Source organism: Falco peregrinus, chromosome 3 (assembly GCF_023634155.1).
Source record: "Falco peregrinus isolate bFalPer1 chromosome 3, bFalPer1.pri, whole genome shotgun sequence".
Classification (NCBI taxonomy): domain Eukaryota; kingdom Metazoa; phylum Chordata; class Aves; order Falconiformes; family Falconidae; genus Falco; species Falco peregrinus.
Window position 1 is genome coordinate 81,957,795 of NC_073723.1, and position 15,523 is coordinate 81,973,317.

Genomic DNA, 15,523 nt, shown 5'->3' on the forward strand with positions numbered 1-15,523 from the left:
TTCGATGACTAATGTAGCTCCTTTTTTTTTTTTTTAACAGACCTTACTACAGAAAGGCTTGTTTGCTTTTTAATCACACATCTATCTGACAGCACGGAATGCAGAGGGAAAGATGGCTATTCTTGATTCAAATGATCATATTCATATGCAAACAAAGTTAGGATGTATTATAAGGGTGTTTGTTATTCAGGAAAAAGATTTCCCTGTTTAAAACTGACACTCAGTCAGGGAAAGGAAACAATGGTAGGTGACTGAGGTGATGAATCACCATGAATAATGGAGAGGAAATAAGCTTGAGTGAACAATGCCTGAACAATCAACAGGCTGAAATTACCTTATTTTCAGCCTTTCAGTGAATAGATCATTTACAAGCAGTTAATAGATCAGTACAGATCAGAATACTTCATTAATGATTTGCACATGAGAAAAAGGAATAAGTTCACACCATCTATCATAGAAAATTAATATTTTGACTAGATGCAACTCTCTGAGTTTGTAGAATACATAAGAAGTTGCATATGAAGATGCTGTAACACATCACAACCACCCAGAAATTCCATCCTTGCCACAAGTCTGTTCTTTCTTTCACCCAAATAGGATTTCACAGCCTTTGGTAGTGGGATCTCTTCTGTCTGTTTGTGTATTTCTACTGTTCCCTAACGTTCAGTGTGACACTCACTGCAAAAGAAAACTCTCAAAGGAAAATGTCCTTGTAAGCCTAAGTTTTACTGTAATTCACAGGGACTGGTTCAACCTTTTCAAGGACATTGGTAAGATCCCAACTTTTGGACTGTGAAAGTAGCGGTTCACAGTCCCATCTTCTTATTCCACATAGATCTAGATGCATCTAAGCACTGATTTTCCTTGCACACAGTACAAACATAAGGCTTACTTGCAATGCTTTTTTTGTGCTCCCCTCCAGTGTAAAAGCAGTAGGGTTTATGAAATTACTGTGTAGACCTCAGATGGCTTAAACTGCTGGTTTATCGCATACATTTGGGTGATCCAACAAACGATACAGTATTCTACTACATCAATAATTACAATACACAGCATATTTAGACAAAAGAAAAAAAAAAAAGAAAAAGAAAAAGGATAAAGAAAAAATACCTGCTCTAATGTGGTTTGGCTAATGGAGTAGTGTTTGATGGGAAGAAAAGCTTTGAGATTCTCTAGGATTCTGAAGAGCTCTGCTAAGCACCCTTGGCTTCGTGGTATGAGGTACTCGAGCAGGTTAAGATGCTGTCCCTTAAAACAAGCAAAATTTATAAAAACAGATAAAAGTAAATGCACATTATGACAGAGTTACACTTGCTTGTAACCAGTCTAGCTTCAATGGGCTCTCATTGCAGATCAACGTGTAAAATGAGAGCTTTTAAACAAGGATATATTTTGTCTACACTGCTAGCACAAAGAAATTATCAGACTCAGAGCACACATTTTGTGCATGTTCTGAGATGACATTTTGTTAATTTCATTAAAGGACAATTTTGTACCACAGATTCAAGGCAGTCTGGGAAAAGGCTTAGCAAACACACACACGCAAGCTTATATACACAAACAGGTTTGTATCTAACGTAGTCACAGTTTTACATGATTCTTTTCCTAAACATGAATAAAGTAAAAATAAAACCAAACAACAAAATAATTAAAGGCCTTTGAGAAATTTTCTTTGAGTGTAATTACTATAGGGCTTTTGTAAGGCTTCGTATCAAATAAAAGAATCTCAGTAAAGACTGACACTTATCAACTCTGGACCATATCAGAAAGCAATCAAAGCAAATACTCTTGTTGACTACACTGCACTCCTACTCCAGATGAACATAAAGGCAAGTTCAACTCATCAACAATAAAATCAAAAGGAAATTTTGACTCAGAGAAAGGGCCTATTTGATTACATGACTGTTTGGAGTTGATTTTATCAATATAACAAGTCAGATTTGTAAGTATTGCCTAATAGAAAAATAAAAAGGATGCTCATATGTAGTTTTTCAAAGAAGATCAATATATCCAAATGTGTATATATTGTTCTTACCAGCCCATACTTAATCGTGCCATAGAAAAAATACTATGATGATAATGTTTTAGCTGTACCTTAAACTGTGTTCCAGGAAAATGCAGTTGTAGACAGTCCAAAATCTTTCTTTGATAGCTTATTTCTTTATTAAGCCAAACCTTGACAGAATAGCCATTTCCAAACCTGAGAATGATACACAAAAACATAAAGCCATTTGTCTACATTATGAAGACAGGAAGAACATTTGCTTCAATTGATTTTCCTGTGATTATGTCAAATAACATCATGTATGCCTACTGTATTATCACTGTGATTTTGGTATTATACTATTGAACAACAGGATTTCAATGAGAAAGTTGTTAAATTAATGATAACAAAGAGAAACAAAGAAAACATGTGTTATGCCTATGTTTTAATTACTACAGGATGTTTCACTCTCCAATGTACCTGAACTTATGTTAACTAAACTATGCTTTAATTGCTGTAATGCTTGGAATGGTTAGCAAAAAGCTATGATTACCAATCATAAATACAGAAAGAAAGAAAAAAAAAAAAAGTTCTTTAACTTTTTAATGAGAAAAATGGGCCTGTAGCATTATTTTTCAAATCTTTTAACAAAGATGCACATTCATATGCATATTTCAGCAATGTGAGTACAACTGTGTCTCACAAATACACAAAGACAAATATAGGGGTATTTAGGGAGATGGCAAAGTTAATGGATTTTCCTTAGCTCTATAACCACACAATCTGTCTCAGAATAATTTAGGAAATGAACTTCTCTTCCTCAACATACATGTGATAAAAGTTAAGTACAGGCAATCTAGCCAACACATTATTTTTTATTAGAATTGCTCACTGCTGATATTTAGATGGGGAAGCTGCAATAAACCCATAAACACTGAAATGGCAACCATATTCTTATGCACATTGCTTAAGCAATGGAAGTTACACTGCACCAGTTCCAAGAGCAACATGCAAGGGCAGGCATCAGCAAAGAAACAAGGTGACACAGGGCTGCTGCTGCATCCCTGCCCTCCCATCTCTCCTTTGCAGCTCTGCATCTTCCCATTGGGTCCAGCTTGGTTAATTGCTGGGGAAGAAAGAGCAGCAGGAGGCAAGTCAGAAGAGATTTTCTCTGCCACTGCTATTCCCTGTTGACAGTGAGCAATCAAAAAAAATAAAAGTAGAGCTGGTAGATGGACAGGGAACTCAGACTGCACTGCCATGTACCATTATACCATTGCTGGTAAAAAGGAATAAAGTCTTCACTAATTTCAGGGGAGGGCAAGTTTCCACAATGAAAAATTCTAGACTGTGGATTTTATTATGTGAAGAACTTCACATGAATTTAAAATATAATTTCCAAGGATGTTATCATGCAAGACTTCTATTTCTTTCATAGAACCACAGAAATATTTAGGTTGGAAAAGACCTTTGAGGTCATCAAGTCCACCATTAACCCAGGACTGCCAAGTCCGTCACTAAACCATGTCACTAAGCACCGCATTTATATAGTTTTTGAACACCTCCAGGGATGGTGATTCCACCATCTCCCTGGGCAGCCTGTTCTAATGCTTCACCACACTTTCAGTGAAGAAATCTTTCCTAATATCCAATTGAAACCTTCTCTGGCATAACTTGAGGCTGTTTCCTCTTCTCCTGTCACTTGTTTTCTGGGAGAAAAGACCTACTCCCACCTGATCTATAACTTCCTTTTAGGCAGTTCTAGAAAGCAATAAGGTCCCCCCTGAGTGTCCTCCTCTCCAAGTTAAACAACCCCAATTCTCTCAGCTGCTCCTCATAAGACACATTCTGTAGATCCTTCACCAGCCTCATTGCCCTTCCCTGGATACGCTTCAGCACCTCTACATCTCTCTTGCAGTGAGGGGCCCAAAACCAAACACAGTATTCCAGGTGCCACATCACCAGCTCCGAGTACAGGGGGGCGATCACTGCCCTTGTCCTGCTGGCCACACAGTTTCAGATACCAGCCAGGGTGCTGTTGGCCTTCTTGGCCACCTGGGCACACTGCTGGCTCATGTTCAGCCGGCTGTCAGCCAGCACCCCCAGGGCCTTTTCCTCCAGGCAGCTTTCCAGCCACTCTTCCCCAAACCTTTAACATTGCCTGGGGTTGTTGTGACCCAAGTGCAGGACCCGGCACTTCTCCCTGTTGAACCTCATACTATTGCCTTGGCCCATTGGTCCAGCCCATCCAGACCCCCTCCAGAGCCTTTCTATGCTCAAGCAGATCAGCACTCCCCCCACAACTTGGTGTCATCTGCAAAGTTACTGAGGGTGCACTCAATCCCCTCATCTAGATCATTGACAAAGATACTAAACAGGACTGGCCCCAGTACTGAGCCCTGGGAACATCATTTGTGACCAGCCACCAGCCAGATGTAACTCCATTCACCACCACTCTTTGAGCTCAGCCATTAAGCCAGCTTTTAACACAGCATAGAGCACAACCATCCAAGCCATAAGCGGCCAGTTTCTCCAGGAAAAGGCTATCAGAGACAGTGTCAAAGGTTTTACTAAGGTCAAGGTGGACAAAATCCACAGCCTTTCCTTCATCCACTAGGTAGGTCACCTTCTTGCAAAAGGAGATCAAGTTTGTCAAGCAGGACCTGCCTTTCACAAACCTATGCTGGCTGAGCCTTATCCCCCAGTTGTCCTGCACATGACATGTGATGGCGCTCAGGATGATCTTCTCCATAACCTTCCCTGGCACCAAGGTCAGGCTGACAGGCCTGTATTTCTCCGGATCCTTCTTCCTGCCCTTCTTGTAGATGGGCATCACATTGGCTAACCTCCAGTCTTTTGGGACCTCTCCAGTTTGCCAGGACTGTTGATAATGATGGAGAGCGGCTTGGTGAGCTGCTCTGCCAGCTCCCTCAATACCTTCAGGTGGATTCTGTCTGGCCCCATAGACTTGTGCATGACTTTGTGTAGAATGAAACCATAGTTGCCTACACTTTAGGTATGACACTGGCAGCTTCTGCATAAAAAATTGCACTGTATGAAAAGCTGCATTACAAATAAATTATTGTAGGTTTTTTTAGTCTTTGGTTGGTGTTTTTAAGTTACTTTATTGTTGAAGTCAAATGCAACCACTGAACTGCTTAAAACAGAGTAAGAAGAAACATTCCTGATGGCAGTGTCCCATGTCTTGGTTCCTGAAGGATGTTACATGAATTAAGTCCTATGGGTCTGTGCTGCAGGGTACCAAATATTCAGTGGGCAGTGTGACCTGATAGATGAACAGTTACACCAAAGGGATCCAGGATAAGGTGGAATCCAAAGCAGTGGGTGGCTGATTTGCTTTACGATGATTTACTAACACATAACACATCTCTAATTAAATGTTTTAAATGCATAGCATCTTCCCTGAAGAAAATACATTTGACAATAAAAAAAGATGTGACAAAGACAGATATAGTTAACAAGGGTGTTCAATTTAGTTGGCAGCCAACCTGAGGCAACATTTTACAAGAGATCATTGATTCTGATAAGTTTTCTGGTATCTCTACACAGCCACCATTGAATTACAGTTTGAAAAATGCTGGCTTATGGAGATGTTAAACAGTCTTATAAAATGAAATTGTTGTATGCAATGAAATTTCCAAAGAAAATGAATCGAAATTCTGATCAGAAAACACAGATAAGTCTGTGTAACTTTGATTTAATCCTAAATTGTGAACGGCATAAACACCAGCATGGTACAAATAAGAAGCTGTAAAAGATTTTTGTCTTTTAGCTAGTCAAATTATGATGCTTCTATACCTTCATTTTATAATTCATTTTAGTACAAGAGCTCCCTGTATAGAGTAAGCTGATCAGCAATAAGCATTTCCCCTTGCTATAATCAGCAAGCTGCTTTCAGTAGTGAACTGAGGCAGTGGAAATTGAGTTGACCATTTTTTTCACTCTGTTTCCCTCTCCGATTCAGACAATATAATTAATTCAGAAACCCAAAGTGGAATTAGAGAGAAAAGCACAATCTGGTTTGATTAGCGCTGTTAGGATCAATCCTTTAGCACCTGATAGTTCAAGACCTAAGGAGGGAACCATTATCATTAAAATGGCATAAGTTGAGCCAGCACACCTGTTCAGTAGCCATCTGCTGCAAAAGAATCACTATCTCTTCAAAAATATTCAACAAAAATATATTCTGCTGCTAATTTCTATCACATTAGTTAAAAACACCTGCATTTCTGTTGGGGTATACACACATACGAAAACACATATTCTGATAAAAAAAAATATTTTTCCTCTCTATCCTTCCTCTTTTCCCTCAAACTAGTTGCTCAAGCTTGACTTTCACCTCATTAGTGTTTCAGGGAGTATTACTTATTGAGTGCTTTACCTACTAAAATGTCACCATGAGACTGAAACTAAAATATAAATTCCCAGACTGATTGTAAACTAATTAACTTGAATATTAACAGCAGCAGCATCTTCAGAAGCATGAGCTTAGCAAGGACTACAATCACGTCCAAGAACTCCACACCTTTAACTACATAGGTCCTGAAGCTAGCTGAGCAGCTCAAATAACAAGGGAACAAAAGGAACGTAAAACGGTAACAAGGAATGGAACAGTTCCTGTATCAGGAATTATTACATAGGCTAAAACTTTTCAGCATTGAAGAAAGATGACAAGGTGGTAGAAAGGTGTTTTTTACAGAGCCCAGAACCATGACTGGCCTAAGGAATGTAAGGCAAGATTCTTCATTCTCCTATGTTTCTCATGCAAGAACAGGGGGCATACAATTAAACTATAGGGAGGTAATGCAAAATCAGTAAAAGGAAGTAATTTTCCTTACAGCACATGGGGAAGCTGTACACCTCATTGACACAGGATGTGCTGGATGCCAGAGCTGGACGTGAGTTGAATAAAGGATTTGAGAAATTCAGGAGGGGGGAGGAAATCCACTAAGACCACCCACCTCTGGCTTAGTAAGCCTCTAAGCAACAAATTGCTGAAGGGTGGTTGAATAATGTGGAAAAGTAACTTTATGTGCTTATCTCGTTTCTGTACTTTTCCCTTCTGGCTGCTGTCAGAGAGAGGATACTGTGCTAGACCGTTCTTTGCCCTGATCTCACAACTCTTTCAGTATAAATATCACAAAGAGGTCATTAGCCTGGGCTAATGGCCCAAATGGCTCCTCAGTTCTCAGAAGGGTTTTGCAGCACATGATACGGTTCCATAGCCACATGGCCAGCAATACAAAGATAATATAAAACTACTTCAGATATGTGTCTAAAGCTGCAGTCACACATGGGAATAAACTGTGTCCAGATCTGTGCTGATAAGGAAGTCCCCTGGCTGCTTTCCTGGTGGTCTTTCTAGCCTTGCAATGGGAATGGAAGTGGATTTAGTTGCCCAAAGGCTGAAAATTCTCATAAATACCAAGCAGAGGGGTTGCCACTTGAGGTAAAGCAAGTAATACTAACAACTCAATGATCCCTTCCTGCCTGTTCCTCACAGGTCCTTGTTCAGAGCTTTGAACTGGGGAAAGAGAAGCTGGTGAAGCGCAATGCCTTGTGGCCACACAGCTGAGCCAACACTTGGCTGGTCACAAGGGGTCCCTAGAGATACTGACCAAGTGTGTTTTGAAGCTTGACCCATGAAATCCGGTTTTCATTGAGGGGTGAAAAAGCAAGTACACTATTAGCAGACTTCTATTTGCTTTAAAAAGAAAAAAATAAACCTGTATTTTAATTTAAAACACTTAACAGTTTGCTTGTCTGCAAATAAACCTAGAAAGCACTGTTTTAACTTACAGAACAGTCCCAAATGACCACTTCATTGAACCACACTCTTCCAAAAGCCCATTTAACATCTCTTTTCTCCCCCAATCAAAACTGCTGAATGTAACCTCAGCAAATCAAGAACATGGCCCTATTTCCTAAACCTTGATAAGTAAAAAAAGTTTCTAATCATCCATACGTTTTGGGGTTTTTTTTCCCCCACTAATCAAAGATTATATTTCCTGGAGAATGTTGCGCTAACATCAAAAAATTACAGCTCCCAGAAAGTTTACTGGGAGAAATATAATGTGCATACTTCATGTTTGATCAAAAGATGACTCCAAAATGACATTACTGGGTAACAAAATAAAAAATAATAAAGAGACATTGACACAATGTCTGCAAGGAACTGCATTTTTTAGAATAGATGCCAGAAATCAAAGTGCGGGAATAATTTGTTACTGTGCTGTTTGCCCCTCTGCTTTGGTTTATACCCATTTGCAGACATACGGTTCTACTTTCCTTAAGTGAATAGCTCTTATCTAGACAAGCTAACAGTTATTCCAGTATGATTGCTGAGGCATGGGATACAGAGTCAGGTCATTCCCCTTACAGCCCTAGACACAAGTACAATATACAAAAAGAACAAAACTTGAACAACATTGAAAACAAAACACTTTTCAATGTTTAAAAAAAAATGAAATTAAAATATATAAAAAAATGCATCACAGTTTAATATAATTTTAAATCAGAAAATAAATTTAATTATTTCATCTATTAAGTGGCAGTAAAGACAATATCTAGGAAGGAAAAAAGGTTATTAAATCTGAAATCATTGGGTTCTAGCATTTTTTTTAAAAAAACAGAGCAATGCAAATATACTATCACTTGCAAAATGTGAATTCCTTTTGCAGTTATTCAGAACAATCTCAGTCTTGCTGAACAGATAAACTTGATTAGATGTAAACATACATAACAAATTATAAAATCTGTCTTCCATATACTATTCAAAGATTTTGTTTCATCATTTTTTAATTGATTACGATTTTTCCAGAGTAAGAATAGAAACATGAAAACAGTAACTAATACAACAAGTAACACTTGTTCAAGTATATTGTACCTGAACTATTCATTTACAGACACTCCAGGCTTTCATAAAAAGCCATGTAAAGTTAATTTCTGTATTCAATATCATTGCCATAACAGTGACAGCCTCAGTTTATGAGCAATGCAGGGTACAACTTTGCCTAGCTCTCTGCGTGAAGGCATTTAAGTGCTTGAGCACAATTTGCAAATATGTGGTAAAACCCTCCAAAAATCTTGTTATTTTTTTGTACATGTGCACACACAAATCTGTCTGTATACAAGCTTGTATGCCTGCACATACATACAAGTATCAGAGATCTGTTACTTTTGTATTATTTATATATTACAGTCCCAGAGAAACAGGAACAGCAGCACTGTAATTCTACGCAAGACTGATGGCACAGCCTACAAAGAACCAAAACTGTTTCTGCAGCTTCTGGGCATCAAGAATTAAAAACCAGGAGGAAGTAACTTTATCATTATGTTGGCATTACTAATTTCTGGCCTACTGTTTTTTTAAAGTTAGTTTAAAAAAATAAATAATCAGGATGTTACATTCTGAAATGTCTACAAAAAAAGCCTTGTCAACACTTCAAGGCTAAATTCTCATGTTAAAAAGTGCTAGAATGGAGACCAGCTATGAAAATAAAATTAAAATAACTGGTATTTTTGCATTATGTAATAAGCTTTAATAGCATCATCACATAGCATCTCTTCATGAAATCCCTGTCATGAACATCTTACAAGATATTTTGGAGGTACCTACTCAGATAAGTAACCTTATTTACTACAACATCTAGAAGATCATAGAATCACAGAATCATTTAGGTAGGAAAAGACCTTTGAGGTCATCAAGTCCAACCGCTAACCCAGGACTGCCAAGTCCGTCACTAAGCACCACATCTATGTTTTTTAAACACCTCCAGGGATGGCGATTCCAGCACCTCCCTGGGCAGCCTGTTCCAATGCTTGACAACCCTTCCAGTGAAGAAATTTTTCCTAATATCCAATCGAAACCTTCTCTGGCACAACTTGAGGCTGTTTCCTCTTCTCCTGTCACTTGTTGCCTGGGAGAAGAGACCTACCTTTACCTGCCTACAACCTCCTTTCAGGCAGTTGTAGAGAGCAATAAGGTCACCCCTGAGTGTTCTCTCTAGGCTAAACAAACACATTTCCCTCAGCTGCCTCTCAGAAGACGTTCTCCAGACCCTTCATCAGCTTTGTTACCCTTCCCTGGAAATGCTCCAGCACCTCCATGCTCCTCTTACAGTGAGAGGCCCAAAACTGAACACAGTATTCCAGGTGCAGCCTCACCAGTGCCAGGTACAGGGGCACAATCCCTTCCCCTGTCCTGCTGGCCACACAGTTTCAGATACCAGCCAGGGTGCTGTTGGCCTTCTTGGCCACCTGGGCACACTGCTGGCTCACGTTCAGCCGGCTGTCAGCCAGCACCCCCAGGGCCTTTTCCTCCAGGCAGCTTTCCAGCTGCTCTTCCCCAAGCCTGTAGGGCTGGCTGCATGAGGTTGTTGTCACCCAAGTGCAGGACCTGGTACTTCTCCCTGTTGAACCTCATACAACTGGCCTCAGCCCATCGGTCCAGCCTGTCCAGATCCCCCTGCAGAGCCTTCCTGCCCTCCAGCAGATCAGCACTCCCCCCACAACTTGGTGTCATCTGCAAACAGTTTAGCAGATTGATGAGAAAAGGGAAGAGCGTGTTTCATGTTTCTGGTACAGCCCCGGGGAATCGAATCCTACCCTTCCACACCAGTATACTTGTGTGAACTGTGGTAACTCAAAAAATTTTCACTACTGCTTTCCTGTCTTGTTAAGGGCCTACCTTGAGACCTAGGGCTCCAATTTGCAGACTGAATTTGTAGTACTTTCAGAAAAACAGCTACAGCTGCATTTAACAGACATTATACTTTGAACACAATGTCAAACAAATGGAAATTATTTAGCCTTAGCTGCTCAGATTGACTACCCAAATCCTTTTAACTTTAAAATCATGCTTCAGCTACTCTTCCATAAAATGGGAATAATTATTTCAAATCCAGCTTACCAGAAGTATTGTGGAAAACATAGATGTTGATATTTATGAAGCCCTTCTCCAATGAATGCTGATAATACTGTATTTAGAGACAGATTTGAAAAATGTCTGGTAAAACCAGTATATATCACAGACTAAGGAAAAAGGAGAATATGAAATCTTAATTATCTGCTGCTCATGGAGTGAAAAAGTACACAGATATAATGCAATGTCCTGTGGAAAACAGAGATTAAAAAAGTATTGCAATGCACATACACAGTAGGGCTGAATTAACGTTGCACAAAGTTTTATGAGAGTGCAAAGACATTGCTCATTTCTGAACTCTCAATCTGTGTATTTCTAAAGTTCTAAGAAGTCTTTTCTTCAAGCTTTCCTCTATAAAGATAAACTAATAGATGCATTGCATGAATACACATCCACTGCCTTAATACAATTTTCATGTACAAAAGGAATTTGTTTTCTAATCAACAGGAATAAAAATTATATCACTTCCATATTTTATGGTATGTAAGAAACTTACTGCTAGTGTATCTGTCAGTTCACTAAAGGCTGAAATATTGATGAGATCTTTAAATTTAATCCTCTCTTTTCCATTTAGAAATCTACATGTATCAGTTTGAAAAAAGCAATAAAATATTCTCAATCAACCTTTTAAAAAAAAGTGTAAATATCTTGCTAACACATTTTCCATTCTAATGCTGCTATAACAAATGGATTAATTGTTGAGTAATTTAATCAGATGGCTTGCTGATAAAATTTGAGAAAAAATTTGATGTGTGTCCAGCACTTGACAAATTGGTATGGGTTTTTCAGCTATAAGAAATCTGTCCAGATGGCCCTAGAATGAAGGATAGTATTCAAAATGTTGTTCCCAGAGAATTGGCCAGCTGTATCTAACATGGAAATGCTTCTGTGAATTTTTAAAAAAACATTAAGTATAATGGAGAGTACTGGAGAGAGCATTTAAATGCAATCCATTCACAATTTAGAGTAATTGACTCAGTTGGCAGGAGTCATCTGAAATTAGGTTTTAACGGGCACAACTGCTAACACATTTATCTCATACAAACTACATCTAGAACTAAGATGCTAACTTTTTGGAAATTGCCCTTCAGTTTGCTCTTTCCAGCTAACACCTTTCTTGGCATTATTAAGAAATTTGCCACCTGCTTCAAAAGCCTTTCAAAGAAGTCCAACACTTATTATGCTACTGAGAAACATCTGAGGGCACTTTAAGTCTGTTTAAACATAGATAAATATAGTCAGGGCTCAACAGTTGGGAGCAGAAACCCAAACACCTACATTTGTAGTGAGAAGACATTTTTGGATGAGTGTTTTTTAACAGGCTTGCACAAGAGCTGGAAAAATGAATCAAGTCCCACACATTAGAAGCAGCGTCATTTTTTATATCCCTATGAAGTTTTTATGTTTCACATTAGCATCTTCCTGGAGCTCACTGATACCCTTCATAGCAGAATTTTGTACCACCATCTGACAAAGCTGTATTCAGTCCAAGATTATGGTGTTTCACATCTGCCAAGGGCTGAAAGTGTAGTGAGGAGAAAGCTGAAACTTGAAACTTCCCACCACAGCAAAGAAGGAAATTTAACATGGCCCCAAGGAAGAACCATTAAGCCTGCATCACACATCTATCCAAAAGGTGATCATAATTTAGACTTTACAGGATGGAACGGTACTAAAGGAAAAACAAATAAAACAATTCTGATTATTTCCATCAAGACAGACAAAACGGCCAGCCACGGAAGAAAAAATGTCATTTTAGTGGATGTAGCTGCATTTAAAAGAAGAAAACAATTCTTGAGACATGCAAATGTAATTGCATGTAATATCAAAATATGCTTCTTCTGTTATTTCTTACAATACAGGACTCATTCTATCATAAATAAAAACTGTATGAATGTTTTCTTTGGTTTAAGTGTTCATACAGTTTAGATTTCTTTCCTTCTTCCAAAGTTCAAAGCTGGATCAGGTCACTTGATTTTAAAATTTGTTCAATTTGATTTGTAGAAACAAATTGAAGACAGATTAAAGGATATCAAGAGCTACTTATAAATAAGAGCAAATAAAAAAAAAGCTGTAAAATCTAATAGAAAACCCATTATAATCTACAACTATGGCCTCCATTAATTTATTTTGGTACCATTCTTGCCTGTTAATATAAATATGTATATTACTAGCATAATTTGTTCACACACATAGCTAGTGTGTGAACACACCATTAAAAACGAATTTTTATGGTACGAGTAATTTAGATTAAATCAGAATCAGCAAAATCAGTTTTTCTTATACTTTCCTTCATTTACATTGCTTCATGGAACAGTTTTGTTAAGCAAAATGTAAGGGGATGGTGCCAGGGACAAATATACGAGGCAGAGCTAATTGCAGGAACACACTCAAAAATAGAACGGACTAGTGACCATATCAGTGGAGGTGTTTGTTAAGGAAAGTGTTCTGCTGGTAGGTGTTTCATAATAGTAGATTTAGAAATACTTACGGTCTATCATGTTAGAAGGAGCAATGTTTTGCTCTGTATGGCAGTGAGAATAAGGCTATTAAATTACAGGGAGGGAAGGAAAACAGGATGGAAGGAGTAACTGACTCCTTTTTCAAGTCCTCAAAATTTTTCAGGATGCTTACAATGGAGTGGAAAGTGAGAAAATGAAAATATTAAAATAATTTAAAGTTTAATTATTTCATTGGTTTTCTTTGAAGTAACAAGTAAAATAATCCTGCTTCTGTTCTCCTTTCCCGTCTCATATAGATGCAGAAGTCCTCCATAAGGTACATGGTAGTGTATCTGGAAATGGTCTTCAAAGAAGTTTGGAATATGAATTACACAGAGGTACCGAGTTTTTAATCTTCTAACAATTACTTTATTTATTAGGTGTGTGGTAGCCTGGGATTTATGATAGCGTACTGTATTGGCAAGTATTGGATGGAAGTTGGGAAGCTAGAGTAAGCAACAAAATAATAGTACAGGGAATTTCTTTGGCTTCTGCCCAGCACTTAGCAAAGATTTTCCAAAGAAAGCATGGAATATCTTTACTGTATACTTAATGTAAAAAAAAAAAAAAACAAACCCACCACACCAAAAAAAAAAAAAAAAAGTGTGTATATATATGAGGTTTTCCGACTGTGCTCTCTACAGTGGCTTTGCTCCCAGAAGCAAAGAAAATGAATTTGGCAGTCAGAGCAAATTCAGACAATTGCATGCTTTTAATTAAATTCTTTGATAAAGCTAGTGGCTATTTTTTTCATAATAAAAAGTTCTAAAGTTTTAGAAAAATTCAATAGGTTCCTGAACAATAACTGTGGAAAATTTGGAGACTAAATCAATCAATAAGCTAGGAGTTAAAGGGATTTTAGTTCTTCCTTAAATGAAAAAAACCTTAGTGGAGCTTCAGGTACGTGGTTTCTGTGGAAAGCCTCAGCCATATCTGTATCCAGCACACATATAATCCCACATGAATGCCACTGACATACATTAAAGAACTGTCATGGCAATACAAGGAACACAAACCTACTGATAGTATGAAATATTCTTACCATAGAGAAGGTGTGCTTTTTCAACATTATAATGATTTTAATCAATTAATTGTTATTAATATGATTGCCAAACATTCTTATCATGGTCTTGCTTTGGAGAATTTAAAAGCGGTGCTCATATAGCCTTGACTCCTGAATGGCTATTCTGTGAATATCTTGAGATCTTTACAAATAATTTGAAGATCCTTGTAGTGTGTCAAATAGTTTAGTCTTCTGCATTGATCTGCTTACTGTGATCTGAAAGAGGTGTATCTACAGAGACAGTGCAGCAAACTGAAAAATAACTGTCCTATTTATATGAATATGGTGCATACTTATGAGTATGCTTATGATGCTTTGCTTCCTAAGAAGGTAGATGAAAAGGTGCTGTTAAAGGAAACATCAGGAGTGGCAAAACAATGACAAAGTCACTGAGAAGATAAAGGTGAAGCTAGTATTTGTGGAATGTCTGATTTTGCCCTCTCAAGGTCAAGCTTGAGAAGACAGAGATGCACTTCAAAGGATTTGAAACATTAAAAGGGGAGAACTGCATTTATTCCAGCTAACTTTATGCACTCAGCTGAAGTGCCTAATACCATTTTTCCTTATTAGGAGAGACACACATCTTCAAAGAGCAGTTTTGCCTGTCTGAGGTGTGCACAGTCCTCTACAGATATCTGTCTATCTTACTACAAAAGGACTAAAGGGTGGGTATTGTGTCTGGCTCAGATGGAGTTAATTTTCCCCATAGCAGCCCTCATAGTGCTGGTGCCTTGTATTGGCAGCTAGAAGAGTGTTGGTTAACACAGCAGTGTTATGGCTGCTGCTGAGCAGTGCTCGCACAGCATCAAGGCTGTCTCTCCAACATTCCCCAAATCACCAGTAGGTTGGGGCTGGGCAAGATCTTGGGAAGGAACACAGCTGGCACAACTGACCCAAACTGATCAAAGGGATATTCCATACCATATGACATCTGCTCAGCGATAAAAGCTCACAGAAAGAAGGAGGAAAGAAGAACATTCATTATTTACAACATTTGTCTTCCAGAGCAACCGCTACGCATACTGAAGCCC

General features: G+C 38.3%; 1 protein-coding gene across 2 annotated transcripts in view; it reads right to left on the reverse strand.

The window, feature by feature from the left end:
* ABCA13 (ATP binding cassette subfamily A member 13) overlaps nt 1-15,523 on the reverse strand; it is a 210,957-nt gene that overhangs the window by 13,177 nt on the left and 182,257 nt on the right. For both annotated transcript variants that reach the window (XM_055800569.1, XM_055800568.1), the window contains exons 59-60: nt 2,095-2,200; nt 1,111-1,248 (exon numbers count right to left, since the gene is read on the reverse strand). In XM_055800569.1, coding sequence (XP_055656544.1) covers nt 1,111-1,248; nt 2,095-2,200 — 244 coding nt within the window. The remainder of the gene's footprint in view (nt 1-1,110; nt 1,249-2,094; nt 2,201-15,523) is intronic.